Source organism: Fringilla coelebs (genome assembly GCF_963513975.1).
Source record: "Fringilla coelebs genome assembly, chromosome: 6".
In the NCBI taxonomy this organism is placed as follows: domain Eukaryota; kingdom Metazoa; phylum Chordata; class Aves; order Passeriformes; family Fringillidae; genus Fringilla; species Fringilla coelebs.
In genome coordinates this window covers 35,558,016-35,582,871 of record NC_140034.1, presented here as the reverse complement: position 1 = coordinate 35,582,871, position 24,856 = coordinate 35,558,016, and the positions used below count along the sequence as shown (strand labels likewise).

The window sequence follows — 24,856 nt, the reverse complement described above, 5'->3', positions numbered from 1 at the left end:
CTATTTACATCCTTTTCCCAGGAGACCATCTTGTTATCTGGCACACACACTCTACTCAAGTCTTCTTGTTGACGTAGATGCTCTGACTAAACCCTTATTCCTGGTGATTATTGAGTATAACAGTGGTTTCAGGTTATTTTTCAGAATGCTTTACCCCTCTACTGAAGAGTACAAAGACAGCAAATTCCTTGGACAGACCTATTCCTTGCCCACAATACTGCATATCGTGCTATGGCAAATGAATTCTTTTCCAAGACCCTTTCATACAGAGGGTGAGGTGAGATTTAGAAAAAAAATATGGAAAAACAGGAAAGGAGACAGAGACACTGCTTCCGTCACTGCTGTGGACACTACAACAGGGTTAGGCCAAGTCCTGCCCATGGATGCACGCAGGGCTTGCACTGGTTCCATGAGGATTATTTTTGTGTGCATGAGTGCTTGATAGACAGAACAGATTTGGTCCTTGTTGCTTTGACTTTTCCAGGATGCTCCATTTATTTGTGCATTTTAGGAAACAGACTGGTACAGTCAGATGTTCTGTACCTGGGTTCCCCTTCTCCCACCCAAACCAGAAATAATTTTAGGCTAAAAGCATCACCCATGCCAGAAGATGAGAGAGCCAAATCCTTTCGAAGGCAAAGGACTTACCAAAACCACCAGGGTTTCACCTGAGTAGAACTAAACAAAGAACTTTGCCACAATCTGTGACAATTTGGCTGAAGAGACAATGAGTCAATTTTGTATTTTCAGACCAAAATAATTGTCTGGGTGGGGGAACACTCTTGCCTCAGCTTCCTTGAAAGCAGGAATGAGAGGGTTGGTATTGCTGAGATCATTCCAGAATTTGGGTTACGGTGCAGAAAACTGATTCACATTCTGTATTCGGAAATAGGGTATATTTTGTCATCATTGTCTCACTACCATTTCTTGTAGGATTTGACTGCAGCATGGAAGCATCCTGATATAACTTTACAGTGCATCATGTTGTTGTTACTGTAGTAACTTATTACTAGGACATCTTGTGTTATCTTTATTGCTGCAGTACCTGGTACAAATGTACCACTGTTTGTCCACACACACTGTTATTACTACCTTATTCCACAAACTAATTTACTGCTGCATCCTGTTGTGTCTTATTGCTGCATTATCAAAATGCTACTTTACTGCAGTGGCCTGTGTTACCTTATTGCTACATTTATTCTGGTATTATTATGTCAGCTTACTGCCACTTTTTATGGCTGCCCTGCTACCATTTTATTACAGTACTCTATGGGATCTTAGTGCTGAGTTATACTGAGAGTACATTAATCCATTTACTTCAGCCTAACGCTCTCTGCACTGGCTTGTCGAACCTTTCCTAGTGCTTGTCCAGCTGCTGGTTTGCCACAATAACCATGCGTGCTCTGGATACTCTATTATCCAAATAACAGTGCACAGCCATATTTCACAGCCATAGCCCTGTAAGTATGGGTAGTTCTGTAGCTAGCTTGCACAGCTTGGACATTGTAGAAGCTTTCCAGACTGTCTTTCCTTGAATTGATGCCATTTAGAACATAAACAGAGGTGGAAAGCTGATTTCCTAACTCATCTTCAGCATGATGAGGTAGTTGGAAGACACTGCACATTTAGAAAGCAGCAGATTACTGCTTGCAATGCTCAATGGGATACCATTGGGTGTACAAAAGTAGCATCACTTGGAATAAGCAAGGTCATTAAAAAGCAATAATTCAAGGATGTGGTTCATGTGGAAGTAGTTACATGTTAGTATCACCATATGTGAAGTAAAAGACATATGAAGAACGGTTAATATGTATTCCCAGGAGGAGGCCTTGTCTACTCTCATGTTTGTTTTGGAGAAATTTAGCCAGGAAACAAGGAGCAGAGCTTTCTTCCCTCCAGAGGATATGCAGCTCTGTCCGCTCAGCTAGCCATTGCTGAGCAGATCAGTTTGCTCCAGTGTGCACTTAAATGGCAAGCTGTTCAGCATCCAGGCCCCCTGATGCACGCCCATATGCATACTCTCCATGTCTGTAAGAATTCCCTCCACGCGCTCAACTGTTCAAACACGGAATATTCCCCACAGGCAAAATGCTGTGGCAGCCAACATGACCATCCTGCAGGACTAAAGCTGAAAGACAAAGCAGAGTGTGTTGCTCACAGGGCAGCAGCACATCCCCAGGTTAAAGTCTGGCATTTCTGCTGCCTTCCCAGACCATAACCCAAATTCCACCTGTCCCATCACCCACCAGCACTCTCCAGTTCTGCCCACACGTGTCCCCATGCTGCAGGTTACTATCCCTGCTCCTTGCTACACACCACTTTCACATTTTATATGTACATCTTGCTCAAGAATGCTCTGCAGACCAGTTGGAGGGTTCACAAGACAGACCTCCCATGGGAAATGCCTTGTGGCTGGACAGTACTGGCAGCAGAGTAGCTTGGAGTGAGAGCAGCTGTTGGTTTACAGAGCTCCAGTGATGCATGGCACCGGAGGGTTTGACAGAGATAGAAACACCATCTACAAGGCTCTGAGAAGAGATGACGTCTGCATTTTCCTAGGGATGACCAAGGGGGCTCATATGCATATGTATGATTGGACATGTGAACCTGTTACACAGAGACCTGCTATTTCCCAGGGGGACCCTTTGGCTGGGTGGGCAATAGAGAACAAATGGGTCCTGCAAGAACAGCTAAGTGACAATTTGGAGGGTGACAAATGTCCTCTTTGGAGGCAGGGGACCGCAAGAATGTCAGGGGACATTCATGGTTCTGCAGTCCTGGAACTTGCTTGTGGGTCACGTATATGTAGGATGAAGGTATATGTATATGTTTGGTCTGAAGGTTTCAGACAGCAAGCTGTTTAGGGTATAGGCATGTGTAAAGAACAAAGATCATACTCAGTAGTCTACTGTACATTCATGCAGGTGAATGGACCTTAGGTATAACTGGTATTAGGAAGGAAAAGATATCAGAATGAGAACTGTCATGGGCAAGGAGGAGGGTTCTTTTTCTGACAGAAACTATGCTGGCATATTTTTGTGCATACATTAGCCTTAGATATTAGAATAATATGTGCCTCAGAAGTGAATGTTGTCGATAGCCAGCTGCCTACTTAGCTAGATGGTTTTGCCTAGGTAGGAACGCTGACTTCTAGCCATATAGCAGTTTCTACCACCTGTACAAAAAGCCAGTTTGCCTTGGCATGAGTGAAGAAGACCAAGAAATGTCTAGTTTCATGTATGCTTCAGATCTGACTGCTTACAAAATATAGGAGATTTTGTGAGTCAGCTGACTCTTGAAATTCTTTTTATATATAGATAGTATACTGTATGTGAATGCAGGCCATTTTCCTATCTGCATCTAGTATAAGTGGATTTCATAATAAAGTCACTTCAGTCCTGTCCTGATCCTAACTGCCATACTCCAACAGCTTGAAACAAGCTACTGGGCCATCTTTTGCTGTTGCATTCATGAGCTGCAGGTCAGATGAGTTTTAGTGGAAGCTCATTTCCTCCAATGGTACAATTTCACTCTCAGAATGATGCTTCTCAGCAGGGTCAGTTATATGAGCATGATATTACAGCTGGGTATGCTGCTGTTTAGGGAGTGTCACTTGGCACCCAGTGCCCTGCCCATTCACGCCACCAATTCTCTCCTCACTGTAGGCTGAATTTTGACACCTGCCCATATCAAAGTTGCCTTTCCTTGGACACAAGTGAATGGATTTTGGCCCTCTCCAATTGGAGAGCTGGAGTCCTGTTTGGTTTGCTCAGAGAAAAGTTTGAACATCCATCATTGATGAGGTATGCAAAATCTTAAATAAATAGAAAATTAAATAAAATATAAACCAACTCACTTTAAACACTGTGTGTGTAAGTGTATGTATGTGTGTGTGTGTGCTTGTGTGTGCATTGCACATCTCAAACATGACTTTTTGAGCATCAGGCAGAGTCTGATCACATTTGCACTACACGCACATGCAAAACGATTCCGCCGACGTCAGAGAATTTGCACCAGGATCAGTCTGACTCAAGGGGGAAGATCCTCAGGTGATGAAAACCACTCCTGCTTTCCTGACTTCAGGTGAGGATCTGGCATCATCTCTGGACATGCTACATGCTATTGGAAGGACAAAGAGTGACGAACTTAAAATGGTGCCTTTTTTTTTTTTCTCAGTGTTTTAAAGGAGGAGAAACATAGGAAAGAAAAACCAAGTGAAAAAGTCAGTGAATCTGCAGGCGAAATGCATTTGGGATTTTGTGAGAAGGAGAAGCAGCTTCCAGCTAAAATATCCAGATATTTTATTGGATCCAGACGGCCACATGAAAGGGAGTAAGTGAGATTTTGGCGCCATCTTATTACAGTCACGTTTGTGCCAGGGAGAAAAGAGATGTGGAAAAGCACTGATCTCTCTCAGCTCTTCTTTCTCCAAGCTGTGGTTGGGTCTGTTTCCTTAAATAATGAGACAGCAAGCCCTTGCCTTGTTGACCTCTTGTGTGTGATGAAGTGTTCTCCAAACCTCAGTTGGAAACCAAGTACCTGCACAGAGCTCAGGGTCCTTAAGGAGCCGTGCAGACAGAGAAGTGTTGGTGTAAACTGTGAAGAGAGGTGCTCCGCTGGCATGTGGCTCTCTGCTTCCACTTGCTCAGGCTGTCTCCCCTGCAGGGACCTGCTCTCCCTGAAATGCCCCGTCCCCGGCAGTGGTCCCAGCTGTCTCTCCCGCGGGGCGGTCGGCTGGAGCTGTCAGGAGGACTGCATCAGGCCCGTGAGGCGCTTGCTTGCCAGAGACTTTCCCTGGAGGGAGGGACAAACAGACAGAAGAGATCCAGAGGTGTAAGTGATGTCGTGGAATGGTTTCTCTGGGAGTGAGGGCCTTCCCTCAGAGTGGGGCACAAGGCTCTCATGACAAGGGAGGCAGGTGGGGTGAGCCTGCCTCGAGAATTTCATGCGCCTGCAGTTTTGCCCCAGGAAAGTGGTTTGGCAAGGAGTTGTGCCTAATGATGTCCAGTGGCTATCACTCAAGGCTGTGCCATGGGTCTCGTGAAGATATTTCCTTTCTCCAGTTTCATGGGAACTGGTAAAAGCAAAGCCCTGTCCTACACTCACTGCTACTTGTTCTGTCCAGGGCTGTCCTGCTGGTGCAGAGCTCTACCCAGCACAAGGGCAGAACTCTTAGGGAGGGATGCACAGCCAAGGCTGCTGTGAAAACTGGGATGTCCCTCCCACAGTCAGTGAATCAGTATCAGCTGCACAGCATCCACCACAAGCAGGTCTAGGAAAAAAAGTAATTTCAAAAACAGTTTAGCCTGTTCCTGCCCTGCTGTCACTCACCTTGTCACACTCCTTGGTCACTTGCCTTGTGGGTTGGTGCCTGTCTCTCCTGCTTGGCCTCCCTACCCTCTCTGTGCTCCCCTCCAAGCCACTAATGCAAGAGTGTGGCTGTGGCAGCCCTGCTCAGGCCCTGCTGTCATCCACATGAGCTTTCCCACTGGCAGGACCAAGGACTAGGAGGAGGGAAGGTCACCTGCATATCTGAACTCCTGCCCTAACTTAGATCATGCAGCACCTGCTTTCAGGAGCAAAGGACCTACAGGACCTATTTACGGACCCACAGCGAGTGTTCTCCATTTACAGACAGGGTATATCCACATAGGGAATACTGATGGCTTTGCAATTACTGATATAACAGTGAAAAACTAGCTCAGGTATTGCACCAGTTGCTGTATTTCTTTGGTGAGCTTTCCTCTTTAAAAATGATGTTTTTCTAAAAGGAAAAAAACCCATCTTGCTTGAAATAAACATTCAGGGAATACCAGAGAGCTGTAGAATACCTAGCAGCTCTTAAACAACCTCCTCTTCATTACTATATTTAGCCAAGATTTCCTTTGCAATAGGAAGTCTTACTGATTGCTGTTTCAAAGAAAGAGCCACAAAAAGATCAAGAGAAATGGATTATTCAGTGAAAATAAGTAAGCACAAAATGTAGAAAAAAATTTGAAATGTAAAAATTAGCAGGCTATTGGAAATAAATATTTTTAAACAAGTTAACACTCTAGGAGAAGAGAAACACTTCCCACCTCCCTTTGATTTCTAATCTCTTTCCATGTAGGGCTGTTCCAGGAGAATGTAGCTGTTCCCTACAGAAGTGGCATTTCATTACTGAGATATGTGACTTTCACCAAATAATTTGTTCAGCTGCATGAGCACACACGGCCTAATCTGTCTCTGTTCTGTATACCAGCAGCTGGCTGAGGGAAATACTGTCATTGTGCCAATTGTCCTGCCTGGCAGGAGAGGCCCACAGCCATTGCTCTGTGCCTCACACACAGGGCTCAGCATGGGAATGGCCAGCTCCATCCCAGAGCTCTGCAGACACACCATTCCAGATACACAGGGGGTTTTTTTCTGTTGTTGCTGATGTTGTTTGTTTTTTGTTTTTTGTAGTATAAATCAAATTTTTGATGGTCACTATTTTAAAATGCACTGTTGTAAAGCTTGGCCTAGCACTACCCCAAGGGGTGGCCAAGTCTTCTGCAGGGCAACATGGCTTGGAGGGCTAAGACCAGGGCTGTCATTTTGCAGCTCTTGAGGAATACCAGAGGGAGAGGGCTAAGGAATTATCAGTCCCTGAATCCTATCTATAGGAAGAAGAAGGTAAAGATATGGATGTTAATTCCTGGAAGAATAACATGGCTGAGTTTAGGGGGGGAAAAAAAGTTAGTTTCCACCAATATTTGGGTACTTCCTTAGGAAAAAAAACCCCAAATAATCCTTGGTTTATATAATGCCTATTCAGTCAGACTCTAACTAATCTGCGACAGGCAGCTCCTCTTGTTATCTTCTCACAGGCAGGTGGCTTGGGGCTACGCCAGCTCCCTGCGTCAGGTTCCAGCAGAGCTGAGGAGCAAACACTGTTCCACATCCCCCATTTCAACATTCCTGTGTTCAAAGCAGGAAGGAGAAATGCTGGTAGTGGGCCAGGCTGAGGAGAGGGACGGCTGCCCTGGAGAGGGTGGTGGGCTGGAAATGGAGCCAATGGCCGTGATTTGTGCAGAGCGAAACTTCGCTCTTGGGTTTCCCAGTGGAAACTGCGTCTTGATGCGGGGAAAAGCAGCAGCCTCCATCTGCAGCTCCCCCGTCTCATGGGAAAGGCGTTACCCTGGGAACTGCAGCAAACTTCCCGCCTGCAGGCTGGGATGAGTCCCCTGTGCAAAGCCCGTCTGTCTGGGAGGATAGCTGCGCCAGGGAACAGCCTCATGGGCAGAGACATACAAACAGATGGGTGCAAGAAGCTCTGTTTTAAGATGGCAAGAAGCAAGCAGCAATGTTGTCTGCTCGGCTGTTGTGTTCACCTCTGTGTTAGGACAGATGGCAAAAGGATCCCTGAAATTGCATAAAGGGATTAATGCTGTGACATTTTTGACTACAAGCAAAAGTGCTGTAATGTTCAGCCCCCAACTAGAGGCATACTGATGTAGGGGATTTTGTTTCGACCCAATGCAGGGCCAAGTGTCAGCCTCACAGCATGGGTCTGAGTGATACAGATATCTGCAGGCTGGGCTTGGGTGGGATACAGGTGTTCGGTTTAGGATTCTCTCATCTTAGATCTCCTCATTAAAATAAAAGAGGATCAGGAAAAAACTGTATTTCATTAGGAAAACTGGTATCTCTTTCCTATTACTAAAATGAACAAGAAAGGAGCAAAACAGTGTATAACAGGTGGAAAAGCTGGATGGGATCTGCAATCCACCTGCTGATATAAATCAACATGACTGTTTTCACAGAACTGCTGCTGATTTACACCACTTGAGGGGCTGGCCCATGGTTTGGGCTGGCCCCATCTCTGTTTCAGGTTTAGCCCTGCAGGGTTTCTAAGGCACAAAGCCCATCAGGACACAAAAGGTTTGCATCAGCTGACTGAGAAAAGCCTAAATGCAGTACACACAATGGCTTCTTTGGAATGGGGCAGCGTCTCACCCTGCAGGCAGCCAGCACTCTCCCAAGGACCCCCAGCCAGTCCATCCAAACCTGCTTGCTCCTGCTTGCCAAGAGGGTGTCCATGGCCAAGGAGTCCAGGATGGCGACAGCATGCTTTAGTGTCATTGCTTAGTGTCCAGAAAAGAGGTGTCTGGGTAACTGAGAGGGTGGCCTGTGTCCACCTTGAAACAGCAGAGGTGAGATGCACCCCCACATTCTTTGTGATCCCACAACCCTTCCCTGAGGCTGCATAGTGTGTGGGCTTGAATCAGTCAAGTGAAAGGCTACTCTGAGAAAGCTGGAGGTGGCTGAAATAGTTCTTAACTGGGACAACACATGCCAAAAAAGTTCAGGTCCAGGAGATCATGTTGGGTCTCATCTATCACGTGGAATGGGTGGAATTCCCTTGGGGACATATCTGACAGAGCAAGGATGTTTCTGATTATTATGATGTGAAAGTTTGGCACAAGCAACACCTAATTTCTTTAAAAAGGTTCAACCAAAATTAATTATGTTTTCCTTCCATGCATCTTTGTTTAGCATGAAACCAGTGGCTGTCTCTACCTCTCCTTTCCCCACTGTAAGAGAATGTCAGCAACAGCTGCTATATTTCCAGGAGAAATTTCATCTAAGCCAGGATGGCAGGGGATTTGGAAAGTGTACTATCTCAAGCTCAGCACACTTCAGTGCTTCTTTTACTGTGCCACATGTATATGCTGAATAACAAGTCAAGAAGATTAGAGTGGATGTAAGGAATGAACTTTTTACATCGGGTATAAAGTCTATAAAGAAATCCCCAGTCCTCCAGTCCCAAAATATTTGTCACTACTAATTAGGGCTACAACAATTAAAAGCCCAGACTGTTGTCACTGAAACAGCACAGCACAAGCAATAGGGCATATGTTGTACAGCATATGTTGCATGTTGTCTTGGATGCAGGAAGGCTTCCTTCTCTCTCATGTCCTGCAAGCAATTGAGCTGTTCCACACCTTACAGGCAAGGATGACATGGAGCGTCACTGCATCTGCTAAAGGTAACGTCCAGTTCTCTCTGCACTGCTGAATAAATCTGGTTTGTTTTTTTTTTTTTTTTGCCCTTGAGCACCCCCATGACATGAGCCATTTCTTAAAGACTGTGTAAAATCTGGATCTGGAGTATCCTAAGGGGAAAAAAACCCCAGGTAATTCTTAATAAACTTAATGAAAATGTCCCCTAGAATATGACTTCCAAGTATGTGGCCATTCTAACTCCTTGGCTACATGTCCAGCAGTGGACTGGATCTCGGCACTTGTGGACCATCAGGACTTAGTGAGGCCCACTGAAATAAAGATTAACCTGCAGGTCACAGGAGATGGTTAGCATCTTCAGTGGCTGAGCCTTTGCTGAGAAGCTGCTAAGATAAAGTGTAAAATGCAATCAGCAATTATTTTAATGAAGCAAAATCCAGCAATTTTACATAGCCAAGAAGCCAAGTAAGAAGGGAAAAAAGGGTGTCTGGGATTTGGTGCAAGAAAGGGACAGCACTCCTTTCAAAACTACTGTATGAGACAGCAGAGTTTCCATCTTGCTCCTTGCTTTTATCTGCCAAAACTAGCACTTTGCACAGTTGGGAGAATATTTTAAAAATATTTTTAAATGGGAAGCTTAGTTCTGTCAAATACCCATGGCTTCACACAATGTTGGTATGCTCTGCCCAGCACAGTGCAATTCAGCATGCAGACATTCCCCACTCCAGCATGCACAAGCCAGAGCTCCCATGCATGTTGTCAACAACTTACCTGAACTCCCAGGCAGGATTTTTCCCATAATGAGCTTTGTGGCTGCAGCAGTGGGAGAGAGGAGAGATGGCAGCACAGGCTCCCCTTTGCCATGTCAGTACAGACCAAAGTGCTTTCACACTGACTGCTCACCTCCACAATTTTCACCCACCAGCTTGGAGCTTTGTTTGTTACAGCTGGCCCCCCTTCTTGCTTTCTACCCCTCATTTGTGCTCAGGGCTCTCCTTTTCCCAGCCTGCTGCCCAATCTGCTCCAGCCAGAAGCATCACCTTCCTGGAAGAGAAGTCATCTGTTGCCCCATCCCCCTTTGCAGAGAACTGGGGCTAGTCTACATCTCCAGTGGACGTGAGACAATTCTCCTTCCATTGGCTTGAATCTGAGATTTTTCACATCATCACAGGCAATGCTCAGTTTTCCTATCTGTTAGCTAACATGCTGCAAGAAATTTGGCAGTGGGCAGACAACATCCTGCAACCAAATTTTACTTCTGAAGAGATTGTCATGGCCCTAGCACTGCCAGCACTGTTTGGTTTTCAATGTTATATTACAATGCCAAGCTTGGGGAAGCTTTATTTTTTTGCCATTTAAAAATATTCTTTTTATTAGATTTGTTCATTAAGATATACATCGTCAACATAAGATAAGTGTAACATAAAGTAATGAAGTTAAATAAGAAAATGAATTAAAAACATAAACAATACTGGAAAATAACAGTTCAACACAAAATAAACGCATAAACACAGACATACAAACTATGAACATAAGTAACATAAATTAACACACAAAATGTGGTGGACAATACCACCAATTACACACTGACACAAACTGAAAACAGGAGCTGCAAGGTGGCTGTAGAGGTAAGGTGGGGCCAGATGCTCCCAGCATGCAGAACGCTCACCTGTTCTTGCTGGCACAGTCTCATGAGTTACTCCCAAATTCCTACAGAGTGGGCCCCACTCCTCTTCTAAGGCTTGACTGACAAGTTACCTGAGCTTCTTGTCATTCCTCCCCATCACAGTGAAGCTCGACCACCATGGTTCCATTCCCACATTTGATATTGCTTTTTTGCTCTTCTAGCTCATATCTCTTATGGGAACAGTTCAGAGCTTCAGTCCAATTAAAACCAGTATCATCTATTCCCCTTTTAAGTTGTGAGGATTTCTTATGCTTCCTAAATGAGGCATTGCACTTTGCTTGGAGAAAAACCAGTACACCAGTGCATATGTGACAAACCAGAATCTGTGTATTCACCCACTCCTAGCACTGCTTCATAATAGCTGCAGCCCTCCTCTACCATCCCATCAGCACCACAAGTAAGATCGTCTTTTTTTGGGGTACAGTCTGGGCTCCTTGTAGCTGAGAGCGAACCAGTTTTGGCATTGGTTGAAGATGTCTATGGACTACAAATTCAGCATGTTTTCCTCCCTTTGACACAAACCCAGGAAGACAGAGAAGCAGATGGATCACTGCAGCCGGTACACAATGGTGTAGCAGACTGCTTTTTCAAGCCACCTCAGCAATGCCCGAACTGAATGTTGCTGGTCTGCCTCTAGGGTAGGGTGGGATTCTGTGCAAAGGACTCAGCTTGTTTGACAGCTTTCAGCAGGATTGGGAAATAGATATGTAAATGTCTTGTACAGAGGAAAATGGATGCACCTCTGAAATATCAAACCTCTCTGAATTATCAAAATAAACTTGGCTGAAATCACAGCAGGGGCTAAGCAGGCCATCCCTCCTAAACACCTTGCTAAGGTCATGGTTTAGTATCTGCAGCTAGACCTGTTGTAGTGAGAAGGTACCAGCTTTTGTCTTCCAGGGTTTGTGTGTGGCTCAAATAAAATACAGCAAATTAATAGTGGGAGTATTTGAACTCTGTATAGTGCCTTTCATCCAGAAGAATCCCCAAGCACTTTCACAAATGGTATGCACAAAGATCACTCACCTACTTTGCCCTTGCAGGGGCAAAAGGAAGCTGCCATCCTGTGCCAACAGCACTACACAGCAGTGCTTTTAGGAAGTGAAGGATAACTCATCAACTAGAAACAATGAATACTTACCCCTTAAAGGAGCCCCTGTATCTAGAGCAGACTGTGCAGTGTACAGGTGACACACACAACTTTTACCCCCGGCCAAACCAGGTAAGGTACCACGACAATAGCCAGAGCAGGCGTGGTACATCCCTGCCTGCAGCAGTGAGTCAGTGCACACGCCCTGCCGGCCATGCATGCGGCCCTCTGCAGCCCCAGCTGTGCACTCTGGCTGGCTGTCGCACCAAGGGAACAATCACAGGGCAGGCTGCACACACGGGCTGCAGCCCCTTTGCGCTCTGGGTACGTTCTGATGCTTCCCACCACCTCAGTAATGCAAGTTCCTTTTCTCAGCACAAGCCAGTGATGATTGGAGTAGTCAAGTGAGCACATTTTCTTTTAAAAATACCTTCCAAAGATAAAATAACCCTTTTCCCAGATATCTTTTCTTGAAGACAAATCTAAAAATCTTTGGAATCCACTCCTGTATCCCTTCCCTTCTTGCTGTCTATTCTGATAGCCACTTCACCAGCATCTCAGTATATCATCTTTTCATACTTTCCACTTTTTCAACCACTATTCTCTACCAATAATGGCTTAAACCTTTGTCTCTATTGGAGGTTGTAAATACTTTCCATATTCTCAAATGGTGTGATCTATTTATGCAAGCTGGTAGAGCTGGGAAAAGTGGTAAATATATTACAGCTTTATGAGATTATCAAGGAACTAGTTAAAAAGATGATATTGGGCAGCAATTCTTTCTTCAGCCTTACACCTTCTTCACTGCTTTCATGGTTACTATTTATAATACATCACAGTGACACAGCTGTGCAAAACATCACACAGTTCACCTGAGAAAGATAAGATTCCATCAACACATTTCACATGTGTGACACCACACTCATGAATTAAGAATAGGACTGAGTTTGACTCAGACTCTGATCCAACAGTACGCAAACCAAGAAGACATAAAAAAGAGCATGAGTAGCAGTGGCCAAGGGATGAAGCTCAGAGTCAGGAAGATGGGGAAGCAGCAGCAGGGAAAAACAAAAGTGACAACATGAGCTGGGAGACAGCTGAGAACATTAAGGAATGAATAGCCAGGCAATCAGGGTAGAAACCAAAACTTTCACAGCTATATAATGCAAGAGAGCAGATACATATGGAACTGAAATTAAATAACTGTGGATTTCTCTGGGCACTGAACTGGGATGCAATTACATCCTGAAACAAGAATTGTTCAATATAAAATTACCAAAAGATACCAGAAAACTAAAGCAAAGGAAATGCTACCATGCTAATGTCAGTTTGCATCACTGCAAGGAGGAGGAGGGCATTTTAGGCTCCAGACAAAAAGCATCTTGGGCACTGAGCATGATAAATACATTGAATACAAGATCTCCAGTCATTCTTGTTTCTAGAAAAGTTATCCTTGCATGAGAAACCCAGGTGTAGCACTGGCTTCACAGCCATTAAGGATGTCACATGGGACTTTGCCTACAATGCTTCTGGGTGAAAATACAAAACCACTAGACTGGTGCTGCTAACACAAGGATGACAGCGGCTCCTGCTTCCCAGCTTCTTCTTCTGCCTATGCTATGGTAAATGGAGTTGGACCAGTCTGTCGATGGCAGACTGGCCCAGTTATTAACCTGTGCCTGGGAACTGAGACAGTCTTCAATCTTCATTGATGTGCTGTACAAAATGTTCCATCCAAAATGTCCAGGATTCTTTGAAGAAGGGTCATTTGAAAACCCTTATCCTTATGTCCTTAATCTACAGTCTACTTTCCACACAGCTCGAACACAGACCATCTCATCCTTCACCTTATTTTCTTTCAACACTGCATTGAATACACAAGAGATTCTTTGCCTTCTTCAGGTAAAGACCTTTTCCAGTCCAGGAACATAACGTGTAACAGTGTCCCACATCCGTCAGCTCAGCCAGAATTTGTAAAAATTCTGCCTAAAGAATAGATCATTGCTCTGGTCACTCTCTTGTCCTTTAAAGCACAAAACCTGAGAACTCTTATACTCTAAAAAGGGGTTCATGCGGGTGTGCCTTTTTTCTTAAAGAAATATCAGTTGGGAATAACACCCAGAGGTCTCGGCACTGAGTCACCACCTGGACCCTGAGTCAGAAATCTTAACACCTGTTTTCTTCCAGGGAAAATTCCTTCCCTGGAATATAGCCATTTTAGGAAAGGCTGAATTCAAGTTTGGGTATGATGGCCCAGGCTTATCTAAGTTACCTGCTGAGGCTGGTATCCATAGGTTTAATCCCTGTTATTGCTGAAGCACACATTGCTGCTTTCAGAGATAATGCTCGAGATGCAACAAAGGTCCCCCCTCCTATTTCCTCCTTTATTAAATGCAAATGGCTACCAGCGCAAGTTAGGCAGAGACTTGGTGGCTTCCTTTGTGAGACAAAAAGCAGCAGTAGTTCCCCTAAATGTACTCATTAAAATATATTTTCCTTCTACACTTGGCCCTGAAGGATCATCTCAGCTTATGAGAACTAAGCTTCTGTCTATCTGATTATTAAATAATTTCTAAAGCAGATGGGAAACTACAGTGGTTTAAGCAGCTAGGCTGAGGCTGCAGGGCTAAAAATAGTATAGCAGGCTCCTTTTAATTAGTAAGATGATGAAATATGACAGAAGAGAGAGATGTAGATATATGGATTTGTGTGTATGTGTGTCTTTAAAATTAGGTTATTACTTCAATACTAGATATTATTTATAACATATATGATACATGGTGTCTGATTTTTATGATGCCATTTATCTTCACTTGGGAGAGAAGACAGGCTAACTCTGCTTTCATAATGTCAATCCTTGTTGTATTCAAAAGGAAAATTGTAATAAGATAAACCTGCCACCATGTGCAGTGCTGTCCTTTTTGAAACGAGATGGATTTGTAAGTGTTCCCAAGCAATAGACTGTCAGCTCTGCAACTCCAGGATATCAACCATTCCACAGGGCACCCTGGAGAGTGGGAAGAGCCAGCCTAGCTTTACACCTGTGATTCCAGACCATGGGAGCCTGACATAGGGCCAAGGGGGCCAGGTACTGTGATGTTTATCCTACCACTGTGCTGCCTATGTATTTTTGAGGACTCTTCAAAACCTGAAGAAAGGAGAAATGACATCTGCCACCCCTCTGCTCCAGCATGGGGTAGTATGTAGTGTTCTGCTGCTCCACCACCTTTGATGCTCACCAGATGACTGATGACCATGTTTGGTCTTGGGACCACAAAGCTGCTGTGAAACCATGAAACACATGGATATCACAGCTTCAGACTTCTGTCAGGTAAGTTGAGGAGGCTGAGGGTGCCTGGCTTGTTGGGGGCTGGATCAGACAGATGTTTCCTTGCCCCAAGGGGAATCCAGACAGGCACTGCAAACTGCCCTTTGGTACAGAAGGATCTGACCACAGTGGGCACAACCCCCTTTTGGCTACTGCACTAAGGTGTCAGCTGATACTTTCTAAGGACCTGGAAGTAAAAGCTGAACCATCACCACAGTGAAAATTGCCATGTCAAAATCTTGCTCCTAGTGCCATGCTTAATGTGGACCAGATAACACGTGGCTTTCAGAAAGATTTGGTGCAAAAACTCGGTGCATTCATTAGTCATGAGATGCCTTCTGTTGGTCAAAAGTATCAAGCCAAGGAAGACAAGACAGTGGGTCTTGAAGGAGTTGAAGACTGGTATTAAAAAATAATGTAAAGCCCTGTTCTTTCTTATTCCCCATTGATCCATGTGAAGGTGGAAAGCCTCTGGTTGACTAGCAGAACTTCATGGTGTCTTGCTAAAGTATGTCAAATGGTCTGGAGCTAATCCCTGACTCCTGAGTTATGACTGAAATAAGCAGGAGCCCTGTGGGTAAAACAACTTCCATTTGCTCCAAGTCTGTGCTCCCAAAACCAGGTGTACAGCTTTCCACCCAGTGTAGGAGAGCAGTTTAGGAGCACTACAAGATTTTTCATGGGTGGGGCTTAACTCAAGTAAGAGACAAAAAGCCTGCAATACTCTTTGCAATTTGTCAACAAAAAACTTTACTGTTTCTCTTTTGTTTCTCTTTCTGAAGTGTTGCATTTTTTCCTGTCTTTGTCAATCAAGAGATGGTGAGACCCAAGAAATCAGAAAAGGCAAGCTTAGAGAGTCTGATTTTTTCCACTCAGGTGAAGACTCCCTGTCTAAGATGCTGGACATGTTTGGTCTTCTAGGTACAAGTCAGCTTTCTCTGATATGGGAAGCAACACTAGAAGTACAGTATTTTCACCAAGGAAAGGATCATGAACCTCTACCTCCATGCTCCTGCTCTGGCTCTATGCCACCTGCAGTGTTCCCCAAAGTTCCCCAGATTTGAGTACAATGACGTAAAAGGAAGGGCTCTAGAAGAAAGGGGGTCCAAGAGAGCTAGTCAATATTCAAGCATCACTTTTTCTAAGCTCAAGACCAGGGTATCGCCATGAGCAAGAAACCAAGCAAAGGGGGCAGGAGACCCTTTTGGATGAGCAGGGAACTTCTAATAAATCTCAGATTCTGGGATGTGGAAAAAGGAACTGGCTGTGTGGGAGGACTGAAGGAACAGTCAGAGTGTGTGAGGATGTGACAAAGAAGGCCAAAGCCTATTGGGAATTAAGTTTGGCAAGGGATATGAAGGACAACCAGAAGGGTTTCTAAAGTACACAGCAGCAAAAAGAAAATTTGGGAAAATGTGGGGCTGCTGCTGAATCAGATGCATGTCCTGGTGACAGAAGACACAGAGAAGGCCCAGTTCCTGAATGTCTCAGTTTTTAGTGCTGAAGTTGGGAATCCCAGACTTTGGAAGTAAGACAGGAAGGGTGGAGAAAGGGAGACTTCTCCTTGGACATAGAGGGCTGGGTTAGAGATTGGCTGGGCAGACTTATGTCCCATAAACTTCTTTACATTGAGAGTATCAGAGCACTGGAACAGGCTGCCCAAGGAGGCCATGGAGTCTCTGGAGACAGTCCAAATCCACCTGGACACATTCCTCTGTAACTTGCTCTAGGTGACCCTGCCTTAGCAGGAGAATTGGACTAGGTGATCTCCAGAGGTCCCTTCCAACTGTAACTATTCTGTGATTCTGTGATTTCCTAAAATGCTGGGTCACATGCTATAGCCAAATCTGAAAATTTTCCCAGGGGTCTACTGGCCCTCCCAGTGCCAGGCAGAGAAGCACAGTCTGGAGGTGGCCCAGATCCACAGGCAATTAATAGTTCAGTCAATCTGGGAGACGATTTCACTTTAATTATGGCTTCTTAAGGCAAATAAACTTTTAGCCCTTACTGGTTTTGAGATTTCTCTTACAGCCATCAGTGGAAATGTGACTTCATATTAATCTGCTTGCAAAATAGGCTCAGTTCTTCTCCCTTGAAGAGAGACAAACTGGGGGTCTGTTCCAGCCAAACCTTAAGCATACTCTTAACTTCATCACACCTGTGCAGGGCCAGCTTGAATATGTGATCCTGTAATGAGCAATCACAAAGCACAGTGGAGCTCTGGAAGTATGGACGGCTGAACTGCTCCACTCCTACACAGTCAGGGATCTGCAGTGCATATTGGAGGACTAGAGCATGCAGAATTAACTTCATCTTAATTCAGTCCCCTGAGTATGCCATTAAGTTCTCACAGGTAATACTGTCCTCTGAGGACATTATGACATGTCAATATAGTGACTATTTTCTCATCTGATGGCAATGACAAACCGCCATAATGTAAAGTATAAAAAATTCAGACTCTTCCTAGTTCTGGTAAGTACCATGCCATCAAAAGATGAGATTTTATATCTGTATTAAGAGAAATGGAAAAAAATATTTACAGCATGCTAGCCAGTAAGACAAAAATGAACGAAAGTGCCGACCAATCTACTACAATTTTCTTTACAGCTACTTACATTCTAATCATAGCATCCCAAACTTAGCTTGTCAAGTTACCCTTCAAATCAAATGCAAGAGAAAAATCCATCCTTGGCTGTGCAACTATAAACCCAGCCAGTCTAGTAAAGTGAGAGTTACTCTTCCACGTACTTGGCAAAGCTTGGAGCAGAATTTACCACTCGATGTAAATATTTCTGCATAGTTTGTTTAAAAAAAAAAAAACCTCAAAAAATCTATCCTACTCCTCTCCCTGGCAGACTCTTAGAAAGTAGTAAATATGCAGATGGGCATAGTGATATATTTTGTATCAACATATTTTAAATGTGTGCATATGCATTAGCTATATAAATATATTCCCCAGGAAGTCTGCCAGTGGATGTACTACAAAGCCTTGTATGTTACATTTGGGTTTGCTTGTGCAGTAGCACAGCAGTGTCAGGAAGAACTGCTCCTGGCTTATTTGCTCTACAGCAGCTCACACTTACCTGCACAGCTTCCTGTTTCTTTCAGGATTTACAAAGGTGCTATATTTATATGCCGTGTGTGTGTGTGCAGTATACATATAAATATACGTATATATGTACACACACATGCAAGAATGTCATAGACTCATAGAATGCTTTGGGTGGGAACCTTAAAGATCATGTAGTTCCAACCTCCTTGTCACAGGCAGGGATACCATTTATTACACTAGGTTGCTCAGAGCTCCATCGACCCTGTCCTTGAACACCTCCTGGGATGGAGCATCTGCAGGTTCTCTGGGTAGCCTGTTCCAGTGCCTTATCATCATCACAGTAAAGATTTTTTCCTAACATCCAATCTAAACCTACTCTGTTTTAGTTTGAATTCATTCGCCCTTGTCCTGTCATAATGTGCTCTTTTAACAAGTCCCTCTCGTCTTTCTTGTAGGTTCCTTTAAAGTACTGGATGGCCACAACTAAATAACCCCAAAGTCTTCACTTTTCAGATTGAACAAACCCAATCTTATCAACCTTTCCTTGTAGAAGAGGTACTCTATTCCTCTAATCAACTTTGTGGTCCTCCTCTCGATTCAGTTGATGTCTTTCCTGTCCTGGGGACTCCAGAGCTGGATGCAACGCTCCAGGTGAGGGTCTCACAAGAGCAGAGTAGATGGGCAGAATCCCCTTTCACAGCCTGTTGGTCATGCTGCTTTTGATGCAGCTCAAAACACAACCTGTGCTGTCCAGTGTCCCTGCTACTCCACTCCACTTGCAGTATCTGCCTCTGGTCCTGCTCCCTCTCCCTGCTTCTCCTGCTCTGTAGAAAAGTTGCTACACAGACAGATTCCTGAATGCAAGTGGGGCAAGCAGGCCTTGCCCAAGCTCTGGACGGACTGGCTGGAAGTTGGAGACTAATGAAGGACAAAAAGGGAGGACATCTGCCCGCTGCCCTTGAGGTCCCGCTGTCCCCTTGTCTAAAAGATTTAACAGTGTCAAGTTTCTTGCTGTGACTGGGCTCCTTTTCCGGTATCGGTATCACGAATGAGGCAAAGGGTATCGCACATCACTCTTTACATGAGCACTGACAGATGGGGGCAGCGGAGGAAGCGGCTGCAGTGCTGTGGGTGGATATGTATGTGGGGTATCATTATCCATGCACTATGGAACCGTACAGGTACTGTTGCAATGGAGCTATGAGAACCATGCTCTTCTGCTTCATTGTGCAAGGAAAAGCCACAACAAATACTGTAGTGGGAATGCAGCAAAAGGGCAACTTTGTATTTAATTCTAGACAAAAAAATCAATTTGCTTTTGCAATGATGATAAGCTAGAATGAGCATTATGCCATTTCTCCCCCCACCCCCAGCCCCTTCTTTAGAGCTACTATTTAGATGAGCTACAGTATTGAGAGAGAAGCTGCAAAGATGCTAGCTGCAAAAATAAAGGATGAAATAAAAAGTCAAGCATCCACATTTCCCCCAGCTGAAAATGAAGTTCTGAGGAAAGGGAGGAGGGAAAAGAAAAGGAACTTACCACGCTGCGAGTGAACTTTTCTAGAGAAGTTCTACGACCTTGCTCATTCTCTGGCTTAACAGGGAACAAAGTAGGGAGATAAAAATACAGAGAAAAGCCCTTCAGCTTAAATGCAGTCTTTTAAAACAGCAGCAAAATATAAGGAAGCAGCAAGAAGAAAAAGTTGTAAAAAAATGTAAAAAGCAGAAATCAATGTTTGCAACAGCAAACATAAGAAATCAAACCGCCTTAAAGAGAGACATCACTGCTTGTACTCGCAGAGAATGTCACTTTTCCCCTGTGAGTTTTTTGAATGGTCCATATATGTCTGTGCATTGCTATGTCTTACAGCTGTTAGTATTGATTTCTTGTTCACTGAATTTTCCTTCTGTTACTGTTCAAGCTGGGATGCCTGATTCTGGTTAACATCTGCCAAACAGCTATCAGAAGCTCCCATCTTCTTGTGTAGAGAGATGAAAAAAACACAGTAGCTTTCACAATGTTAAAAAGCAATGCCTGAGTGGACACAGCACTGGAAGAAAACCACCACTGCACTCACTGCCAGTGAACCTACACTCCACTATTTATCCAAAGAGTAGAGGCATATTTCCAGTAAGCCAGAACACAAGACAGCATATGCATGTCTTCACAAGACAACGGAAAGATACAGGCCAGTTCAGGGCACTGATATGTTTATACCTGGAGTACAGGACTATTCATATGCAAAAAGACATTCAATTGCACTGTGAGAAAACAAGTGTGTGCATCGTGGCTTCATTAACATATCCCTGAGAAGGTTGCTCACTGCAGCGCTTCGTTCATTTGGCACGAGGGAGATCTAATCGCCACTAACAAGGAAGAACTAAATAATTTATTGGCATGTTTGCTGGAATATTTAAGAGAGAAAAATAGTTATAGAGAAGAGAGGAAACTCAATGCTACAAAAGAAAGCTCACTGCAGTCAGAAAGCTGCACTGCAGATTTCCAGGACAGACACATTTTAATGTGGTGGGCCAGCAAAATGGGGGTCGTAAGATGGAAGTAAAACTGCCATGAAGGGAATAAGGAGCCACATGTGAGGGAAAACCACAGTAGTGATGGTGCATCACAATGCAATGGAAACAAGCACTGCACAGGAGAGGCACCTACCTGACATACCATCTGCCACACATTCAGCAGTAGTAACAATCCCCAGGGCAAAGGACCAATGCAAAAATCAGATAGAGAAGACATAAAGAAGCCAAAACCATACCAGATAAATTGGATAAGAAATTGTGTAGCTGAGTCTAGGCAAAGCCTTTTGATTCTTCTACATGTTTATCACAGCTTTCACTGTTCTCTGGTGTCTACAAGTTTAGTCTTAAGCATCTCATGGAGAAATGGGGCAGATCGTCCCTGCTGCACCGCCAAATATGAGACCAAAGCATAAGGCCCTTTTAAGACAAGCAATATTCTTTATGCAGGAGAAAGAAACAAGCAACCTCCACACTTATAACCAATTGAGGAAGCCACAGAATCAGCTCTGATGTCCCAAAGTGCTATCAAAAGCGAAAGCTAGAGGCACATTATTTTAGCCCATACAGAAGATGGAGCTAAGGCCTCAAAGCAAGTACCAAGGAATAAGGGAGTCTTCTTGGCTGGCAGGAAGGCAGTGATGTACCCAGTCCAATGGTCCTCAAAGGAGTATTTAACATGCACTAATCCAAGGGTTAATTGCCTCTCCTTGCATGTGAGAGGAGAGAAAAGGCAAAAGAAACATCAGCCTCACTCTTTGGCTGAGAATTAGAGCCATACAAGTGCTCAGAGCATCACAGATTCCCTCTTGGAAGTAGCCTCAGTAGTGTCCCTACACCCCAAGGCAGCAGAGGTGATAGAGAGGAGCTGCATTCCTGCCACTTTGGCTGGACATGTCCCAGTCAGCAGGACTGAGGAGAGCAGTGCCCAGCTGGGCACTGGACCTCTACGCAGGTCTCCTGCAGGGGTGGTAAGACTACCAGCAGCCAAGTTAAAGACACAATTTCAGGAGAAGAAATACCTGAATAAAAGACTGAGTGTTCTGCAAGGCTCCTTAGGGGAGCAAGGCACTTGGGGTCTGCAGCATGATATTGCTGCAGGCTGGAAAGTCAGTGTCTGACCGAACTGCATTTTGAAGTGGAGCTCTGATGTGTACTGGGGTCAAAGGACAGTGAGCTGCTAAACAGGCCACAATGCACCCTGCACTCACTGTCAAAATTTAGTATCTCTGTTTTTTCTACCAGCAAGGCGATGCATCTTCCCACCCAGCAGAAAGGCAGAATGGCGGTCTTCAAAGATGATGAGCACCTTGTTGAGGTGCTGAAAGCTTGTCTGGTACAGGGGTCCCCACACAAGTCTGTTTGCTGCCTACCACAGACTGAGGACCTGTGGGGAAGCAGCACACTGAGCACCGACAGAGTCTCACAGAAGCGCCTTGCAAAGCACAGTCTGCAGTCACTCTGCACATTTGGCATGTCAGTGGCAGGCTGGGACCAGCTGGGTGCGTGGAAAGCTCATCCCCATAGCATCCAGCTCTGAGTCAATGCATGACATTTTCTAGTGAAATAAAAAGCAGCTGAGGCAGGCTGGCTGCAGAGTGATGAGCTGGCTTGAGCAGTTTGAATGTCCGTGGGTGTGGGTGCTGGCTGTTCAGCTCGCTGGCTCTTCCTGTCTGCTTGCCCGTGTGGCTGGCTGCCTGCCGTGCAGGGAATGCCTGCCCACAGCTCTGCAGCACGGGGCTGAGCTGGAGAGGCTGCCTTGCACACCAGATGAAGGAAATTTAAAAATAACAAAGTGCAAAAAAGAAAAAAGTAATTGAAAGACTGAATCACACCTATCCCAGTTCTGGGAACAGACCTGGGGTGTGGACCCTGGCACCACTGCCTGCTGCAGCAGCCACAGCAGCCTTTGCACAAAAATACACTGTGTGTGCAAAGGGGCAAAGGCAGACAAACACATGTGCATGCCAGGTCATGCAGTCCTCCCAGGTGCAAAAAATGCAATCTTTGCCAGTAAATACACCAACAGACTCCAGCAGCTAATGGCAAAGGACATATGCTTTTGGATAAAATATGAAACAACCATCAGATGAAAACCTCTCAGCCCAGGCAAACAACAGAAAAATAGAGCTCACCACATAGAAGCCATTCACTAATTATTGAGTAGCTTCTCCAAATTTTCCTTTTTTTAAAAATCATTTACCCAGCCATCCAAACTTCAAGTTCCTTTGTGTAGATTCTGCTTGCATGGAAATTGAGTAGAAGAAAACTTAAGAAAAACAGCTGACACTGACTCTTGAAAGTAATTATGAGAAAATTGCTCAGCATCTTTATAACATTCAAGACAAGTCCTGCCACTGAATCAAACTGGCCATGTGTGCCCTGATGGGACTGAAAAGGGGGAATTATCTGCAACAGGAACCTTCCTGGGCAATACAGAGCAGCTGGCAACAGGGCGTATGGTTAAAAGCAATGCTTCAAAAGGTGTGTGCTGGAAATGGAGCCTGCTCCTCATGGCATGAAGCTCCTAAGTATCCCCTTGCTGACACATTTTGCCAGGGATCTAAAAAGGGCTAGGGAAATACATATAGAAACTCAGTCTTCTGAACATAAGGTCTACAAAATTCTCTACCTCCCTCCCTCCATGGATTTATTTTGTTGGCTATTGAATTTTTATTTTTTTTTTGTATCAGACTTTGGGGTTTGAAAAAGGGTTTATTTTGAATTTGATGAAAAATAATGTGTTCTGGAGGGAATGGGATCAGCTAAAAATAAAGGATAATAATATCCCTGACCCTTGGTTCAGAAAAGGCCAGGAGCAGATCCTGGCCTTCTCAGGTGGTCACTTCTAAGTGAGAAAGCAAAGGGCATGTACAGTGCTACCAAGTGGCCAGAGTATTTTGCATACATTGTGTGTTTATTTGAATAAGATCACAATGGTGAATTCACACTTTCCTGAACCAACTGGAGAGCAAAACAATGCTCTAAACTAAGAAAATACCAACCTGCTCTTCCCTCAGTGCTGCAGGGCTCACTCCCATGGCTTCACAGCCTGTCTGTACTACAGCTGTGGCTGTCTTTCCAGGATGCTTCCCTGCCTATGGGCAGGGCTGGATGGCAGGAAGCCACCCCATCCCAGACTGACATGAACACCAGCCCTGTGACTGTTCAGCTGCCGCTTCAGTAATGCAGAGATGCCAACCAATGTCATTGTTTCACCTTTACAGTGAGTAATGGAAAGTACCTCGAGGTCTTTTCTGTTCCTTTCACTCCCTTCTCTGCAAAAATAACTAGCAGAGCACGTGTCTGGCTGCTTCTTCACCATTAACAAAAGTTCCTGTGCACTCACATACCCTTCCATGGTGAACTGTCTAATCTACAATGCTCTTTCCCCAAGGAAAAAAACCCCTGCTCTGCAGCCAAGTCACCCTGCCAAAATGCCTCCTTGCCTTGACTGAGGAGGTCTGTCACAGCACTTGTCCTGACAGGTGGATCACTGCTGTCTAAGGACATCCAGCCACCATTTTGGCTGCTGTGGAGAAGGGCTGGAGGGCAATGCAGCGGTGATTACGTGCTGTAAGTACCCTGCAGCAAGGTGCATATCAGCAGAAACAGGAGCAGGTCAGTGCTTGACTCTGCGTAGCACCAGCGGGGCGTGTTGCATAGATACACAAATAAAACACAGCGAGTTCTCAGGGATCTTAGCACCTCCAGCCCTTCACTGCTGAGCCAGACACCTTCAGCAGATCCATGATTTTTACCTGCTGCAGAGAGGGGGCTGGGAATGGAGACCCAGAGTTCCAGTTGGGCTGGGCATATGGCCATTCTTCCTAAGGACAGGGCTGTGCTCTCATCTCTCCTCCAGCCTGGCAGGGAGGAAGCCTTCTGTTCAAGGCAGAATGCTACACCCAGTTTTTCCCCTCTGCAGCTCACTGCTTCTAATCACACCCTTGCTGGAGGCCAACCTCATGTTCCCTGCTGAGCACCATGAATCTGCAGGATTCAGGCCAGTAATACTGTGGTTACTTGCAATAATGACACTGGGAAGAACGGAGAAAAAACATCTAAAACAGATTAACAAAATATGTATGTCTGTACACAGCCTATGTCTGCTGTCTTGCATCAGTTAGTGGTGTGAACAATATGTTCCCCTCATAATTCTGTCATTGTATCTCAATCTCAA

General features: G+C 44.8%; 1 protein-coding gene across 1 annotated transcript in view; it reads right to left on the bottom strand.

Moving 5' to 3' along the window:
- Positions 1-508: 508 nt before the first annotated feature.
- RGS6 (regulator of G protein signaling 6) overlaps positions 509-24,856 on the bottom strand; it is a 251,730-nt gene continuing 227,382 nt past the window's right edge. Inside the window, exon 16 of the mRNA XM_084208445.1 lies at positions 509-4,794. Coding sequence (XP_084064571.1) covers positions 4,744-4,794 — 51 coding nt within the window. The 3' untranslated portion in view covers positions 509-4,743. The remainder of the gene's footprint in view (positions 4,795-24,856) is intronic.